Raw genomic sequence first — 18,933 nt, 5'->3', positions numbered from 1 at the left:
GTAGATGCAGCGGTGTGTTAGAGGACAGAAAATGACACGCACACACTCACACACACACACCCGCATGCAGGGCATTGACAGAAACGTCCGCGGGTCAGAACGGAAAGCAACGGCTTCGCAGGTGGGCGGAGCCAGGCACGCACGTAAGAGCGTCACACTCCTCGTCGCGGTGGCGCGGAAACGCACGCGGGACTCACGTGTGGCGACGGTGGCGGTCACGGGCTGGCTCCGCCCCTGGTCCTTCAGGGCCACCAGGTTGACGGTGTACTCCTCCCCGGGCCTCAGGCCTGTCTGGTTGAAGGAGGTTATGGTGCTGGGCAGCTGGGCTGTCATGCCCCCTTCATTATCCTGCCAGAACACACGAAACAGCCACCATCAGTCCAGCAATGCAGTGTAGAGACATAGGAAGGATAGTATACTGCCACTACAGTTACTACAACTAGTCCTACTACTGCTGCTGCTGCTACTACTACTACTACTACTACTACCACTACTGCTACTACTACTACTACTAGTACTACTACTGCTGCTGCTACTACTACTACTTCTACTGCTGCTACTACTACTGCTATTACTACCACTAGCCCTCCTACTACTACTGCTGCTGCTGCTACTACTACAACAACTACTACTACTACCACTACTGCTGCTGCTACTGCTGCCACTACTGCTACTACTAATACTAATAATAATTATCAGCATCATCATCATCATCATCACCATCAGAGGCATGATGAAAGGTGAAAAGGTAAGTGGGATGTGAATGCCTCGTGTCACCATTAAAGGTTTCTAAATCGTCGTACTTTCTAACATCAGGGATTCTAATGGGGGATTGGGATCAGCGAATCCTCTAATGTCTTCCACCCCGTCTTTATCCCCCAGCCAAAGACACTGTTACTCCACACGCACGCACACACACACCCACACACACACACACACACCCACACACACACACACACACACACACACGCACACACGTTCAGCCAGGGCTCCGGCATTAGAAATAGGCGCGCAGTCATCGGCGGGTTCCCGGAACCCATTAACCACTTCGCCAAAAATGATCGCCATTATGGCGGTCGCGCTACAGCCCACGCGGCGCCGAAGGCACTCAGTGCCAGGGGAGGCACGACGCATCGCCCGCTTCTGAACGCGCTTACCGAAGCGGGTCAACAGGTGCCATTTTCATCGCTCGGATATCAAGCTTTATTTATTTCGTTTTTTTCTTATGTCACAATGACATTCGTTATGCACATTTATGTGTTCATTTGGTCGGCTTCATCGGGAGTCATTTTCAACCGTCCTACTCGTATCAAAAACGCGCCAGAGAAAGACGTGTGTGCAAAAAGGGGAGAGGAACGTGGGTGGCAGTGTCCGTAACGGCGAGAAAGGACGGCGGACGGTGAGCTTTATGAATCAGTGCAGGATGCAGGACAGCGGCCTGTCTCACAGACGTGTCTTTGAGTGCGGTGCTTGACCTGGAGTTGCATCAGCCATTCTCCAGGTGAACACGTTAAACGGAAAATAGCAGAGAAATGCAGGAGCACTCGACCCGGTCAAACAAGTGGAACGTGCGGTCAGACGCTGTATGCTGTATCCGGAACCTTTTTTTAATGATACATTCTGCAACGACTTAGCAACAGCTCCGGCCTGAAGTGCCCATGTTTTTTTTTTTTTTTGTTTTTGTTTTTTTTGTTTTTCCTGAGGTGTAACTGTATGTAATATCCCAAATTTCCTTAACTGCAAATTTAAAGAAAATGTCCAGGTCATTTAAATAATCACACCTAAATAACATTAAAAAACCAGAACGTGAACTATCCCTTCAAAACAATAAAAAAAAAATGTTGCTGGCAAAGCAGTTAAAATATGATTTATTAGTGCCCAGTGGGGAAATTCATCTTATCACCAGCAGCAAACATTAGCAAAATAAACATGTAATTAACAAAGGCACATAAACAAATACGAAAAAAAAAACAAAGGTCAAAACAAGCCGACATTCTCCTTCATCATAGATTAGTAAAGGAAATTGACGCTGTTGTCTGATAACCCAAGCCTCCATCCAGGTCTCGATTGAACGCTTTGTGATTTTCTTCACAATCTAAGGAGTTGGTTTAAGGCCAACGGTTGGGACGGGGATGGGGTAATTTTCGAGAGAGAGACTGTTTGTCGATAGCGGGCTCATCGCATCCTCCTCTGTTCTGACAGCCATTAGTGGATTGGCGGAATCGGGGGACGGCTCCTTGGTGTCGGATTATATCCAGAGGGGGTTGAGGCTTCAGCTTGGAACATGATTTCCCTAGTGACGGGGAGAGAAGTCCGAGCCCAGGCCTCAAGGGAGAAAAGAAGCTCGCACACAGGGGGCCATCTCGCCCCCCTCCCTCGCTCCCATCCGCACCCCCGCACCCAATCCTCAAGATTAAAGTCCACGCTGACCCAAATGCACCTCACGCTCCTTTGTGTTCGGCACTAAGAGCTCTCTCTGCATTTGTATCGACGGCATTTATTTATTTCTTTCTTTTTATTTTTCTTCCTTTCATCTGAAAGCGCGGCATTAAAGCCTCGAGCCGACCAGACCCCTCCCGCCGCACGCATACCTGACAGAGAGAACAATTAAATTAATGATACCGCGAAGAGGACGCGGCGTCCGCCGTGCGGACGAGGCGAAAGAAAACTCGGGAAAACTTTGAAACTGCCGCCATTAAGCTCTCGAAAGACACGCATCGACCCGCCAAAAGCGACAAGAATCCAACCACCAATCCGGCAGGGAACCGCTAATTTCTCGTTGTTTGCGACAAGAAAATAGTCCCGGCGCTTTCCCCCTCAAATTACACGCGCTGCGTGCGCACGCGGTCAAGGTTTGCCGGCGCGGACAACCGCCTGGCGTCTGATTAGATTTGCGCGGCGCCGACTCCGACTCCAACCGAGACTTCTTCTCGAGAATGTTCCAGAAGCGAGGCCCTTTCTCCCCCCCCCCCCCCCCCCACGCCGAGGCGCGTGAATAAGAGACGGGCGCCCGCGGACTCCCCTCGCTGTGCCGGAGCTGGCGAGCGGCTTCGCCGTGCAGAAAGACCGGCTGTGCGCCAGGATGCCGTCCGCCGCGCGGCTGACGCTAACAGCGCCCGATGCTAACAGCGGCCCGGCGGCGGCGCCTGAACGCCGCCAAAAGCCGGCGAGAGGCCGCCGCCGCCGCCGACCGCACGCGCGTGCTTCCGTGTCCCCTCCGCCCGTTCGTCGACAGCGCGTCCCGCCGCTCGCCGCGAGAGCTTTCGGATTGCGGAACGGGGAAAAAAAAACAGGCCCGTTTTACTTCAGCTCTTGGAGGGGCGCTACCTCAAAAAGAAACTCCCAGAACTTAAGATTTAACTCCGATTTTAATGCCGGCCATTTTATTCTGCCGAGAGAACCTGAGAAAGTGATTCTTTCTGCACTTCGTGTGAAAAGAGGATCTCAGGCAAGCAGAACTGAAGAAAAGACCATAGATACCTAAGGAACAGTAGCAATGCTTTGTGTATAACACTATATTTCTTTGGCAAAAGTATTCATTTGCATATTACTATGCCATTTAAAAGAACATGATGAACGGCATCTCAACTAATGATAATAATAACTAATCCATCAATATGGCCGAGGGTCCGCCCAGCGTTTCATATGGTAACGAAGTGGGGAGAAGGAAACTGAGCAGCACGTGCCCACGCTTGGCTGAAAATAATCACCCTCGCGCGTTTCGGCGTCAATAGCCACCCGGCCCCATTTGAGATCGACCTCGGGTGGGCCCCCTCGGGTGGGCCCCCTCGGGTGGGCCCCCCCCTCCTGTAGGAACCCTTACCTTTGGAATGAAGCTAATTTCCCAGCCATCAAACGAGTAGGAGAAGGGCTCCCACTGAACCTCCACGGACGTCTCAGTGATGGATTTGAAGAGTAAGCCGTCCGGATTGGAGAGATCTGTAAAGGAAAGGGGAGATGTATCATTAGTCTCCATCGCCTATGCGTCCAATCAATCACCCTACCGCCAGCCCACCCCACCCACACCCCAACCCTCCTTTTCAGGAGAGAGGCAATCCCTCCCCCCAGAGAGTGAGGGATGAGCTTCCACAAACAGCATCCCTCACGAGTGGGGTGTCGACGGGCGCGTCTCTACGGAGATGGTGATGTCACGGAAGCGTGGGAGGGATCGGGAAGGGGGGACGCTTGTGTAGCGAGCAATTCTGCCTCCCTGTCTTCCGTGTCTGACACATTATGAGCTCACAGGCAACTTCTGCGCATGGGAGTTTTACAACAGGGGCAAACCTCAGTGGAAGGGTTGACATTGCGCCACTACCCCCCCCACCCCCCCAACCTCCCCGCCTAGGGCTGAAGGGTTCCATTTCATCCAGGTTCAAACTGCAAGCACTTGACTGATACCATTTTGTCTTCCTAGAATAAACAACACTGCTATTTCCATACAAACGAACGGGTCCCTGACTTTTTATTGTGTCACTGTATAGGGGTTCGAGGAACTGTAATAAAATCAGACTGGCAGGCTGCTTCGCTCTTGTTTTGGCCGCTCCGAATCCAAACGCGGTCATCGAGCTGACGCCGATACCAGATTTCCGCCAAACAGCCCGTAAAAAAAAAAAAAAAACCCCGCCGCCCACAGCATTTGCTCGAGAGATGTTTCTCGTCAGATTTGATCTGCTTTCCGCTTCCTTTTGTTATTTCACAGTTAACCGCAGCCTGGCAAAAAAAAAAAACAAAAAAAAAAACCAGAGGCTTGTAAATTTCCACAGAACGGTCCCGGTCCATATGGAAGAGTCGAGCGTTTGCTGTAAATCCAGGGGTTTCCGTTCCACGGCCGTATCGCTAACGGCCAGCGTGTGTGGAGCCATGCCCTGCCAGGCTGGTATTTTTTACCCAGCAGGTGGCGGACGGCTAATCACCTCCCTGTTGGCATAAGCTGGGCTGTTTTCCCAGGAACCTCCTGCGCACGACCCGTACCCCCCCGCCCCCCCCCCCCCCCCGCCCACCCTCCACACGCTTCGCCAAACCTGTTAGGCGTCTGTTTGTTGTTGCGGCGCTCTGTAAAGAGGAGCTTTGTGGAAGTACGCTCTTCTCATTCTCAGAAAAATACTCGGTCCAAAATCCGGAGAAAATTTCACACTAATAGAGCACCTTCGTATCCATCGTGGACTCAAATAAACTCTGCTTGAGTTTAAATAGATGAATTTTAATGAATTTGCTAAGCTGAGCTTCGCGCGCCGGGTCGATGTTTGTCCTGGGACCGGAGAGTCATCGGCGGCGAAGCCGACGCGTCGGAGGATTCCGAATCCGATCGACGATAGCTGCGACGCCGCTGAAGGACGCCGCGCCTAAAAAGGTGCTCCTGTGGAAACGCTGAGCCGTCCCGTTTCGAACGGGAGCCGCTGGCAACGAGAGCGCGCGCTCCCCCCGAAATGAACCAGCCAGCTGCGTTTTTCAGGAGCAATCAAAGGCCCCTGCGCAAACAAGCACACCTCAATCCATAACTGGGGCACCCTACATAGCGCACCTTCATGCGAGCGATCTATTCACACGGCCCGGCCGTGTTTGCCGAATCAATCCGGGTTACGCGCCTCGGGAGTGCTGGGGCGCCGCCGCACGTAGGGACGCTCTCGGATCCGAGCCAAGCTGCCCAACCCACTCTGCTGTGTCGGCGTATTGCGTGGAGGTGGGTGACTCATTAGTTTTGCTCCAAATGAAAGGATCACTTCCCTTTGAAGCGAGAGACTCAGGGGCTCTAAATAAGACTCCTCGCTAATAGGACCGGGGTCAGTTACTCTCGCCCCCCTCTCTCTTACATCCCATTCCAATTTCAATTTCTCACAATGCGCGCTCACAATCACTCTCACTTCCAGAGGCGCATCTAATCACGTTAGAGCTAATCCAGGGTGCTCTAATGCAGGGGCGGGGGGGGGGACGGGGGGGGAGAAACCCTCTATCCCTCTAGGACCGGAGACCGTCACATTTCAGAGTTACCGTGGAATTAGCGTTTGGGATCGTGGCCGAGGTGACTCCCCGTCCAAATAAAGGATCCCCGCCTCGGTTAAACATTGAGCTGCTGAGGTAGAGCGAAAGCAAGCCCCTCTTTCCCTCGCGGCCCTACCGCCAAGCACAGCTTCCCGTCTGATATTCTCCAACTGAAACTGACAATTGTTATCCCAGAATTCAATTCCACCCATTTCAGCAAACCCACTCACGCTCACTAAGGCTCACTGCTTATATTATAGAGTACGGGGAGGTGCTGGAAATTACAGTGGGGAGAGCGAGCCTTCGTGGACCTCATATTGAGTGGAGCAGCTGAGTGTCGGCCATCTTGAACCCGTACGAAAAAGGCAATTTTGGTCTCCGGAGCGAAAACTCTATGATTGGTTCAAATCGGCGAGTCACTCACGGTACCATGAGCTAGATAACTGTTGAATTTTTGGGCTTTTGCGAAGCCACAGTCTCCGATCACCGTGGGAGAAAAGGGGAGTTTTCGAAGTAACGGCGGGCGGGGCCTACTCACACGTGGAGACCTGGGTGCTGGCAGGCGCGCTGATGACCTTGTCGAGCACGGCGTAGACGTTGACGTTGTACTCGATGCCCGGCTCCAGCTCGCCGACGGTGCAGCTGGTGACGTTGCCGGGCACCCTGACGTCCAGCTGCACGCCGCCGGGGCTGGCGGGGGCGTAGGTGACCAGGTAGTCCGTCAGCACCGCGGAGCCCTCCCACTCCAGGTCGATGGTGCGCTCCGTGACCCCACGTACGCGCAGGTTCGTGGGCGGGGCCACTGCCGGAGGGGAGAGAGTTACGACAACATTCAGGAAGTCGGTTGCTTTAAGTACAGCACGCATTAACCCTGCAGGGTGATCGGAAATACGGGATTAGAATGTTAACGGAATCGAACATTCCAATGCTGATGCAGCAATCGCTATACTGGTACCTGAAAGTTCTAGAACACCGACATAGAATTTTGAAAAGCGTTGTGTAAAACCGACTGCTAAAAGGGTTAAGGTGGCCGCACTCCTCCCGTACCACCGAGGCACTGAGAAAATCATATTACTGTACAACTGACAGAAGGAATAATGATGAAGTTTATAGCAGCAAAGCACAAGCAGACCTTCCTTTAATTCCCCTTAAGCGATTCATCTCGTTTATGGCACAGGATGAATCATTCAAAGGATGTGAGACATTCAAATCCTCCCTCGGGCTAGTTTGCAAAGTCGACCGCTTAAAGAATATCAAGCATCTTAAAATCAGACCAGGCAAGGCCCAGTCTTATTAGCATAACATGCAAGGACCACCAAAAAATGATACCTGACATGTTTTACCTGTCCAAAAAAGCTAGGCTACTGAAAAAGAGTGAAAATTACAAAGAGACCTGCCAAATTTATTGGCTGCATCATGCATACACTGAAACTGCTCATGGGACTGTTCTGCTGTGGAACTTATCTTAATGAAGGCAGGAAATAAATGTCTAGGTGAATCTCACAAATGTAGTTTTTCTTCTTTGTCTCCTGTGACTTAACCCAAGCAATACAAAGACAACATAAATCACTGAAATGAGGCTGCAAGGTGCGCAAACAAATATGCTCCATTTGCAAGCCTAAGAAATGTTAAATATAACACTTGTTTAGACATATTTTTGGTATTTAGTACGTGTCGTGTTAAATGGAGCCTCATTACGGTGCATGGGTGAAGAGAGCTAGAGGTTGCAGCTATTAGCCGGAACGATTCTCTCTGCGCTGTTTTATTTCATAGGCTTTGACCTAATCTCTCTGTCTCTCTGAGTACTGTTACACTCTGTGGAAATTTAGTCACTTATTATTGCAAATTGGAAAAGCTTTTTTGTTGTTTGAAGGAACAGGATACAGTAATCCCCCCCCCGACGGGGCAACTGGCCATCGCAATCAGCGTGGGGCTAAAATGAAGCTCGCGTTAGCGAGAACAGACGACATCGACGCCACCACCACCACAGTACTCTCACAGCATCTTGAGTCTGCGAGACTCCTTGGACCTGATTGCGGGGGCAGGGAGGTCAAACCGCACCCGGGAGGCGCCGAGCCTGGGGAAAGGGTTTCGTTTTCTTGCGGCGGGACAGGCAGAGGACCGGGCCGACCCTGCCCTGCCCGGCCTGCTTTCTCTCTCCACCGGACCGACGCGATGAAACGCCCTGCGGTGCTCGCTTAGCCAGGCCCGTCACAAAGGCCCAGCTCTGACCCGGTCTTACACACACACAAAAAAAAAAGACTAATTGGCAGCTCTGTGGAGGGCAGCCGATTCTCAACCCACGTATGAGCGCCCCCTTGTGGTCGGGGATTAGATTACGGGCCCTGGCGCTTTCTGCACTGTGAGCCCGTCTCTATGGGTAATCCTCTCTGCTTTACGCCGGTCTGAATAAAGAGGAGAAATAAAAATGGAGGGTGGAATGTCCACTCTCTTTTAAAAACAACAACAAAAAAAAAGATAGCGGAGAGATAGATATGTGGTGGTCGGCCGCCAGGAAAAAGGGCGTGGCCCGCTCGGGTGGGATGGCAATGCTGTAACGCAATTTCCGCACTCAGTAATCGGTGCCCCACTTTGGTGAAATGGGCTGCTCCTACCTCCCAGTGTTTCTTTAATACAGAGGTGGGGGCATTAAGGGGCATTTGCCTTAAGACATGGGCTCAGGGGTCAGGGGACAGTTGTAGGGCTCATCCATTTTAGGGGTCACAGCAGTCACCGCCCCGGTCCTGAGACCAGAACCGAGACCCAGTCAGTCACAGCCTTGTTTCATATTCATGAGGGCCAAAAGCCAAAAGACACCATTCAAAGACTTTAATTTAAAATACTGCACCAACAGCTCTGACCCCATGACCTGAACTGTTTTAGGATTCACCTTTTTTTCACTGGAAGAGTTCCAGTTTCCCCAATATTTAAGGTACGGCTATAGCCCAGTGAATTCAGCGCATGCTCTCCGCACGTCAACTCAAACTGAGCCTTCGTTCAGGTCCTGCGGCATTTGAGCGAGAGAATTTCAACAACAAGCAGCTCCACACTCTAACAGCTTTCCCGAGAGAACCCAGTTTGACTAAACGGACTCCAAAATCGAATAAAAGCAAAACGTAAAAATTCACTTTTATTGCTGAGAAAAAAATCTGTTGATGGCAGATCATAACAAGTTTAGAAGTTTCCAGATTCAATATTGTCTGTCAAAAAATAAAAAAATAAATATGGAGCAAAAATTACTGATTCAACACCATGGAAGATACACACTAGCTTATATCAGAGATAGTATAGAATCCTCCCAGGTATTTTCAGATACCATAGAAGAAGAAACCCTTTGATACACTGACCAATGTTTGATCATACACTTACAAAGGAGGAATGGGTATGGTTGAGCTGCTCTGGCGAGCATCAAAATTGCACAGCAACTGCTCAGATTCGTAGACCTTTAAGATAACATTTTGAAAGGCGTGGCAGCCTTATTCTCTGGTCCAAATTTCACCCTCTTCAATTCCTAGTGGATCCGTGCAGTTTCTGGCAAATTCCAGCGTGCGCAGTTTTCATCTGCGGTACGGCACTTGAGTCACGGGAAGAAAACCAAGATGAGAACTGTCAGAGGCAGTTGGCCGGTGTCTTTTCAAATGCGTGTCTTCTTCTTTTTTTTACTGGCTCGTAATAAAAGCGCTCGCCTCAGATACATCCCGGTAGGGATCCCTCACGATAGCCATTAGGGATACTGCTGTCACACGCTGCTTATCAAATCCCGAACTGGTAAAAAAAAAAAAAATTTTTTTAAAAGAAGCACGCTTCCTTTCCTTCAGAAGTCTGCGGAGCACAGTGCAGCCCGCAGGTCTGCCGCTCAGCCAGACAGCGGCCGTGTGACCGGAGCCGCCGCGTCTCGTAATTACCAGCAAACGAGTGGGGACGGGAGGGCGAGGCGCAGAGAGATCCGCAGTGAGAGGACCCGCCGTACTGTGACCAGCACGAGCTCGTTAGCTCAAAGCAGCCCCCGTTACTTAATTATTTATTTATTTAGTTTGGGGACAAACTTTTTTTTTTTTAATCCGCGCTTTTGTTTTTGTCTCCAGTTTGCTTTGCTGCCGATTGGAGCCTCGCTCCACGTCCCCAGCGTCTGACAGGAGAACACGCGTCCCCCCCCCACAAATGCACACGGCCAATCCCTGCTTGTTTCCAGGTTGGGTGAGCCATCCGTTTTAGCTGCACAGTTGTCATTTCCCATGCGTGCAGAACGTACCACCCCAAGCAGACGACGGGTGCCCAGCAAAACACAGGAGTCAACTGAAAGATCGAAAGAAAATGCTTTTTAGCAGCAGTGGAAAATCGAGATTCAGAAAATAGAAGTCCTCCCCAGCATTTTGTTTCCAATCGCCTGGATTTGCTAATTAGCACAATTCTTCAGCCAGTAGACAGAACTAATTAGTGAAATCAGGCGCTTTCTGACTTTCCATCTCTGCCTTTTACTTTAAGCCCCCCCACCCCCCCTCCAAAACCCTAATCCTAAACACCCCCAGGCCAGCCTATGGACTATTATGCATAACCCACCAGGATCTGGCAGGCCAAGATTTGAAAGAGGGCATCAGTGCGCTGACAGCTATAGTCCTTTAGCCTTCAGTGTCCAGACCAAAGTATGTTTTTCTTTTTTTTTCTTTTTTATTTAGTTCTGACGACTCAAGTAGTGTTGCATTTTTACCTTTAAGTATTTAGCAGACACTCTTTCCCAGATTCCCAGGCATTTTTACACACAATCCTTTAAGACAGCCTGATGTTTTACTGAAGCAATTCAGGTTAAGTGCCTCGCCCTAGGGTACAAAAGCAGCAGCTCACCTGGGAATACAACCAACCTTTCGCCTACAAAAGGCCGGTTTCCTAACCACCAGACTACACTGCTGCACTTCACCGAAGGGATAAATCACTGAGGGTGAAAAGACAATGCTGTTCGGGCGTCGAGAAGCGGAAGTGGTGGTGGGGGGGGAGGGTCAACTGGATATTAAATGTTGCGGACAGCGCCTGATCTAGGGGTAGAGGAAGTTCTACAGAGTTTTTTAAACCTTGCTTTTTAAACGGTTTTCTCTGTAGCCGCCGAAACTGAGACAGGCATCATTTCACGTCGCCCCTCACACTCAGACTCAGACAGGCGGTGAACATCGGCGCCGGTGCCGAACCGGGGAGCAGGAGCCGCAGATGTGCGGACTGGCAAACTGACAGCCTCGCGCGTAATTAAAACGACTTCCGGCAGACATTCTACGCCATTCTCTGCCGTCTCTCGCCTCTTATTTTAAATGTCAAGCTCTCTGCGCAGCTTACAGTTACGCAATCCTTTTTAAAACCGTATGACGGTTAATTTTTTTTAAAGAAAAAAAATAAAATACTTGATGAAAATGTGATCACGGGCATAACGTTATATTATCTTGGGTACTGGAAAAATGACAGGAATCATATTGTACGGAGTGTTTACCTGACACACTTTAATTACTTTCATGAAGTTAATTAATGCAACGAAGCTGCGTTCGGTTAGCATAATTTAATAGTCATGCTGATCTTTATATCGTACGCATGGCAGGGTGGGCTGTGTCAGCGCATCCCCTTCATTTCATAGTACAAATCAGCTTCTGCTGTTTGATACTGATGATTATAGTCAACAGGCCATGGAGGAATCAACAACACAGGTAAGTGTAATTAGCTACTTGGTGCCAGCATACATTCAGCAATATATTGTAAGATTGTACACTGCCCCACGTGAATGTACATTTGTATATTTCTAATATATTCTTATCTCAACACCCATTTACAGAGATACAGAGCTGTAAAGTATCAATCTTCTCGTCTGTTCTGTCTGCCTTACGTCATAAGTGTTGCTATGCACATGTACTCGAATAGTCAGCCTGAAGAAGTTAACTTTTTTTATAAAGTGCCATTTGAATGTCATAGTCATTTGTCTCCAGAACACACGTGGCTGGGGCGATGTGTAACTCCTTACAGATCCATTGTTCCCCCCCCAGACCTCAGTGACACACCAGTGGATATTAATCAGGTTAAAATTGCCAGTTGTCAGCTGTAAAATTCTCCATTGTGTTCCGCCGAATTCCCTTAACCCTGGCGTACTCCTGTTAAGTGCATGAAACCGTGCTCGGCCCCCCAGACTTATTCAATTATGCGAAGTCTATTAAATCGTTATCGCGTGCCACTTCTTCTGACAGACCCGGTGCGGGGAACGGGTGAAAGAGAGTTCGCACAAACCGGTAGCTCGCAAAAAAATCTCCCGCTAACAAAAGAGAAAAAAAAAAGATAACAACTGCTGAAAAGTGCGCACTGAACTAACAAAATCGTGTCTTTGAAACAATGTCAAAGTATATTGAAGTACGCAAGAGCACCTGTCACTCGGAAACGGTGTCCACTCTTAGTGAGTCTGAATACCTCAATTGCTGCCACACCTTTTGTGTATCTTTGACAACAGTTTCCACAATTATTTATTTGTGACAAATGACGTCAGCTGATGGGGGAATAAGGGCGGGGGGGTACGGACGGAGGCAGGAGGGTTGGTCCAACTTCTCAGAATGCCTAATTGTGTTTCCCAACATTCATTTATTTTAATGGCACGCAGAAACAGAGCACTTTAATTGAAGGCAAAAGCACATCTGTAACATTTCTGCGCAGGCTACATAAAACACTTTCAGTACAGAACCCTTGGAGCTCTGTGTTCTGCCCAATAATTGAACAGCTTCTTTTCTGTATTCCACGCAGCAGCGCCCACACACTCCGCTCCGCTATTTTCCCTCTAATTGCAATGAAATAAGCAATTCTGGCTCCGATAGGACCTGCTTAAAGTAATAGGGAGAGCGGGGCCGCTAATATGATTTGTGCCTCCCCCCCACCCCCATCCCAACCCCCCTCTCCTCTCCTCTCCCCTCCCTACCTTTTTTCTTTTGTGAAATGACAGCCATCGTCAGATGTTCAGGAGATATTTTCTGGGAACGGGCTGTGAACCCGGCTACGCGTGCATCAGAAATTGCCCGGCCCGGGCTAACGCCACGAATCCCGCCGGCCGAATGCGGCTCCTGACAAACGAGCGCCGTTCCGCGGGGAAGCCGGCGCCTATCTCGCGGTTACCGTTGGAGACGGAGTCGGCCGCGCGGGGTTGTTCTGCGTCCCGCCGCGAGCGGCTCGGGCTACGGACACAAACACAGAAACGCCGCCGCCGTCCGCAGAGGAAACGCCAGGATCCCGCTGGTACTGTGCGTGCGTGTGTGTGTGTGAGTGTGTGTGTGTGTGTGTGTGTGTGTGTGTGTGTGTGTGTGTGTGTGCGTGTGTGAGTGTGTGTGTGTGTGTGTGTGTGTGTGTGTGTGTGTGTGTGCGTGTGTGTGTGTGTGTGTGTGTGTGTGTGAGCGTGTGTGTGTGTGTGAGTGTGTGTGTGTGTGTGTGGAGTGTGCGTGTGTGTGTGTGAGGTGTGTGGTGTGTGTGTATGCGTGTGTGTATGCGTGTGTCCGTGTGTGTGTGTGCCTGTGTGAGTGTGTATGTGTGTGTGTGTGTCTGCGTGTGTGTCCGTGTGTGTGTGTGTGCCTGCATGTGTGTCCGTGTGTGTGTGTATATGTGTGAGCGTGTGTGTGTGTATGTGTGTGAGCGTGTGTGTGTATGTGTGTGCGCGTATGTGTGTGCGTGAGCGTGTGTGTGTTTGCTGATAGTATATCAGTATATCCTGTATCGTATCACCGTGTGTTTTCAACACGTTTTCATCTGTGACTTAATCCTTAATTACGGAACTTTCTGAATGATGCAGCACAGCCATCGCAAGGCCAAACTCAGTAACACATTAACCCTCCACCTCAATAATTATCCCAGGTTTGTTTTACACATTAGAGAATCCCAGACCACCACTTCTGCTCTCCACCCGTTACACTGTAATTTGAAAGGCACTTGACCAAATACCGCTTCACACCTTGCTTAGGTAGACACCACAGTATCCATCCGCCACCAAGAGCAGCAATTCCCATGTTAATGTTAATTAACTACAGGCAGGAGAGTGCTGTTCCATAAAAAACATCACTGCGATAACAGCATTATAAGTGACTCCCTGTTGAGAACCAATTATTGAGTTTTGCCTCAGAGACAGAAGTCTGTTGATTGGCCCATGCTACTCAGTGACCAGGTAACTCCACCCATTGTGTGTTCTGCAAAGCCTTGTGCTCTCTACACTGAGATTAACTCCGGGCTGCCCATCCTGTTCCATCTACTGTCCTGTAGGTTTTCATTCAAACTCTTGTTTAGCACACCTGTTTCAACTAAGTAACAGATCTCTAGCTGTTGAGTGGTGAGCACTTTTTTAGGGTTGGAGTGAAAACCTACAGGATGTTAGATCTCCAGGAACAGGTTTGGGCAGCCCATTAATGCCCATTGTGCGTTTAACAAAGCCTTGCTCTCCAATCACGGCACTCAACTGATGAGGTCTCCCTATAGCGGTGCTTCTCCCCCACTGCCCCCCGCCCACCCCACCCCCCCGCGAGGCCCGGCCCCTCACCCGAAGAGCAGTCGTCCCCTCCGAATCCCTCCTGGCAGGCGCACATGCCCCTCCTGCAGGTGCCCTTCTGGCTGCAGTTGTTGGCGCAGGTGGCGAAGGAGCAGTCGTCCCCGGCGTAGCCCGGGCGGCAGCGGCAGGTGCCGTTGACGCAGAAGCCCTGGTCGGAGCAGTCGTTGAGGCAGCGTCCCGAGGAGCAGTCCTCGCCCGCGTACGCCTCCTCGCACACGCACTCGCCGTCGATGCACAGGCCCCGCCCCGAGCAGTCGCCGGGGCAGCGGGCCTCCGAGCAGTTGTCCCCGCCGAAGTCGCGGTCGCAGACGCACTCGCCCTCCACGCACACGCCCTGGCCGGAGCAGTCGCCGGGGCAGCGGGGCTCGGAGCAGTTCTTGCCGGCCCAGCCCTCGTCGCACACGCAGCCGCACGCGTCCATGCTGAAGCTCCCGTGGCCGCCGCAGTGCGGGACGAAGTCCAGCCGGCCTGCGGGAGAGCGCATCAGAACGCCGTTAACGGCACGCCCGTATTTCAACACGCAGGAACTCCAGCAACTGCCAATACCTTAAAACCGACATTGCCATGGTGATTCATTTCAAATTATTTACAGATAGATACATACAGATAGATTTCACCCACCAGATATTGACATGAACTTAATTGGCTGACATTAAAAATAAAAATAAGATATATATATATATATAAAGTAGTCAAATGTGTAAAAATGACATGGCCACTTTAAATGTTCAAAAGTCAAGTCAAGGCAAAAGGCTCGCTCAGCACTGTGTAAACGCAGACCTTGGAGTCCCTCAAAGCGTTCTTTCAAACGGCAAAATTCAATCCCGAGGTGTGTGAAATTGTTTGAGAACACGGATCAAAGCCATTTTGCGGTACCACGGGATATGAATGGGCCGCGTATCCAAGCGCATACGACACATATCCTGTGAACTGCTTGAAGTGACTTAATGGAAAAACGGAACTGATCCGATTTCTGGTTCTCGCGCTCGCGTAAGGGGGCCGGACTCACCAATGGCGGCGCTCTCTCCGCAGCACCCGGCCCCGCACTGGGCCCGGAGCAGGGACACCTCGCGCTCCAGCATCTCGATCCGGCTGGCCAGCTGCTGCACCGTGCTGGCCGCGGGACAGGCGCAGGCCTGTTTGGGGATGTTGATGCGGTGGGTGAAGGTGACCTGGCTGTCCAGGTCGGACGTCTGCTCCACGTACTCGGAGACGGGGGGCACGGTCTCGGCCGGGGCGGCCCCCCCGCCCCCTCGCCCGGGGGCCGACTCCAGGTCCACGGAGCACAGGGACTCCAGGGGCACGTTGATGTTGTAGACGTGGTTGAAGACCATTGGCTGGTCCTTCGATGTCTGGTTGCCCGGGGCGACGTCCCCGTCCAGAGCCTGCCGTCTGACGCGGGCGGTCCTCACCAGCCCCTCCCCGTGGACTGTGTTGCCAAGGACGCCCAGGGCAACCAAGGCCAGGCCAACCAATGAGCTCCTCGGTGGCATGGCGCTCCCACAATGCATCAGTGGTTGCTAAGTGACCGGCTGAGGGTTCCCCCAAGAACAAGCTCAGGACTGGTTCTGTTGGACAAGGGCAAAAGAGAGACACGGAGGGGTTCGTTAATGATAAATGAAATTTTAACTGAATCAATCAAAAACAACAAGCCATGTCAGCGACAACACCACGATAGACACTTTCTAGTGCACATTCCCAGTTTAAATTGGATGTTTTGCCGGGCAAGTTGACAACACTTATTCTTTCCCAGGGGAAGAGATTCATTTAAATTTTCCACACTTGTACAATCACAGCGTTGACATAGAAAGGTTTTAGTTTAGGGATTACTGTAACTAAGAATTCTTTACTTAATTTAAAGGGGCTGATGGCAAAAAAAAAAACGCCATAAAATTAATTACAGAGAGAAGATGACTCCCAATAATAGACTCCATTATAAAGCCCCTGGTCAGGGAGAGATAATCTACAGTGACATTTTATGTCTGTGTTAGACTGGAAGATCATTTTGGGAGTATAAACCCTTTATCAACACAGAATCAGCAGAATACAGATGGGAGACTTGCACGCGGTAAATGGCATGTCCTTTGATTCTGCTTATTGAGGGGAAAAAATAGAGCATGTTTACAAGAGTGATTTTCCCTCAGACTCAATTTCTGGAGACAGGGACACAATACATTGATACTACAGTAAGAATCATAAATACAGGTGTCCTAAATGGAGTTGCCAGATCTGCAGTTTTGGACCAGAATGTCCGGGTTGCCAATTATTTGTACAGGTCCTGACGATTTGTATAAATGTCTGGTTGGAATAATAATTTGAAAATTGACTGCTAGTTTGTAATGAGTTCCATCTTCCATTCGCACTGTAGCATTTTTTTTCACCTTGATTCCCCACACCTCCCCATGGTCTGCAATCGGTTCCGACACCATCCTCCCCACTTTGCGTTCAAGCTTCAAGCTGCCCTATATGGCCTATGTGTGCGTGTGCATGGTGTCCAGTTTAAGTTCTACATCTGGCAACCTTAGTCCCAAATGGGGACTTGAGGGTCTGCATTAGTTTTTTATAGAGAACATCCATTACATCTAACAGGAGCCCATTTAATCAATTTTATTTTATTATGTAGTCCATTTGTGTTTTTTTGTTTTTCTTATTTTTTATTGGCAGTGGCACAGACTCCTCCCCCTTCCTCCAGAAATCATCCCCCCCCCCCCCCCCTGCCCACTGCCTGCTGTTCTGTACAGGCCTCCCTCGCTCAGACACAGCCTCCGTAAGGTTATAACGCCTGTCACAGCCGTGATAAATTGCACTCCCAGGCAAAAATTGTCCAGGGGCCGGACATAATGAAAGGGACGTATGGATGGAGCACGGTGCGTGTCAATCATTTCTGTGGGATCCATACAGAAGGCGCGATGCCTTTAAACAAACCGGCCGGGGGTGTTTAGACGTGCCTCCCACCCCCGCCGGCTGATTTATGAGCGTGGCCTTGCGAGCGGGGGGCTGAGTTACCGCCAAAACGCTCGCCTTTCTGGGAGCGGCCCGTTAGAGCGCCGCCCGCCCGACCCGACGCAACCCCCTCTACTCACAAAAAAACAAAAAAAAACAAAAACAAAACAAAAACACGTCAACCCGAGAGACAAGACACAGGCATGGATGCAGGAAAAATGTCCGTTCTCAGCTTTGGTGTACCTTTGCTTTTTTGAGGTGGCGCAACTGCAGGTTGCAACTGCGAGTTCAGCGATCGCTAATGTTAGCTTAGCGATCCGCGTTTTTGTGAGGGGGAGAAAAAAAAACATTTGAGTTATGAATCAAAGATCCTCAACAAAATGTCAAGTGAACCCAGGACTCAAACTCAAACTACAAACGGAGTTTGAATGTTCCTATCAGATACATTTCACTGTACAGCTAACCCTCATTGTGTGCCAAGAAAAACATATGGCCTGTGCACTATGCTAATGCTCGAAAAAGAAACTCAATGTACTTGCACTTGAGCATAAAATTGACATTTCAATGTTTAAGGGCCTTTGACAAGGCCGGCACCAGCCGCAGAAGGACGAACACAGCTTAAGATGCAGCCAGCGCGGAAACTGAGACGCAGTAAAACGTGACGCGGTGACACTGCGCTATTACGGCGCAATTATCCGTCAGAAAGAATTACGCAGAAATTAAATGCCACTGCCACAGGTTTCTCCTCTATAGCGTCTCTTAATGAGTTTAACTGCACAGCCCCTGCGCAGCAAAATAACCAGCGTTAATTCAACTGCAACAGAGTTTACATGAGTCCAAGAGACCACCGGCGCAGTGTAAGAGTAGATTTAACACCAGTCATTTTAATGTGCGTGGAGACCAGCGCCACAGATGAACTGGCAGTGATGGCTGCCACTGTAGTCCTCTCCAGTCCTCTCCTCTCACCTTCCCTCCGCGCCACCTAAATTGGAAGGTGCCCTCATTGTCATTGGGGTTTGAACCCGGGTCCCGCGTCGCCTGTACGCTCTCCCGCGCGGGCCTCCGGCCTGCCCCCCTCCGCAAACCCCGGAAAGCTCTCAGGCGACCGGACCAAGATGGCGGCGAGTCTTATTTTGCCAACTCCAGCTTGGCACGGGGAGGGTTCCGCAGCAGGGGGGGGAGCGCGCGCGGGGAGCCTCACCGGGGGCTGATTGCTCAATTAGGGCGGCTGGCAGGCGGTCCGGCGTGGGGCCGCTGGGCGCCCGCCGCTCGAGGCACGCCGTTTTCGGAACACTCCCGTCGAACCCTCCGTATCGGAAATTACCCCTCCGCACAAAAAAAGAGGGTCGTTACCCCTCGGCGGGGGGGTTGGGGAAGGTGACGGCGACAGCGTGGAGACTCTGCGCAAGGTGTTGCTGCGTGTCTGCCACGTCGCGCGGCAGCGCGGGTAAGCCAAAAGCAGCTCTGGGAGC

General features: G+C 50.7%; 1 protein-coding gene across 4 annotated transcripts in view; it reads right to left on the bottom strand.

Moving 5' to 3' along the window:
- Positions 1-18,933, bottom strand: part of tnr (tenascin R (restrictin, janusin)) — a 177,871-nt gene that overhangs the window by 46,267 nt on the left and 112,671 nt on the right. For all 4 annotated transcript variants that reach the window (XM_064341665.1, XM_064341668.1, XM_064341667.1 and 1 more), the window contains 5 exons: positions 15,528-16,086; positions 14,510-14,986; positions 6,518-6,781; positions 3,824-3,939; positions 198-348 (listed from right to left, as the gene is read on the bottom strand). In XM_064341665.1, the coding sequence (XP_064197735.1) occupies positions 198-348; positions 3,824-3,939; positions 6,518-6,781; positions 14,510-14,986; positions 15,528-16,029 (1,510 nt within the window). In that variant the 5' untranslated portion in view covers positions 16,030-16,086. The remainder of the gene's footprint in view (positions 1-197; positions 349-3,823; positions 3,940-6,517; positions 6,782-14,509; positions 14,987-15,527; positions 16,087-18,933) is intronic.

The sequence above is a fragment of the Anguilla rostrata genome, chromosome 6 (assembly GCF_018555375.3).
Source record: "Anguilla rostrata isolate EN2019 chromosome 6, ASM1855537v3, whole genome shotgun sequence".
Taxonomy (NCBI): domain Eukaryota; kingdom Metazoa; phylum Chordata; class Actinopteri; order Anguilliformes; family Anguillidae; genus Anguilla; species Anguilla rostrata.
The sequence above is the reverse complement of the archived record's forward strand: the minus strand, read 5'-3'. Positions and strand labels throughout refer to the sequence as shown.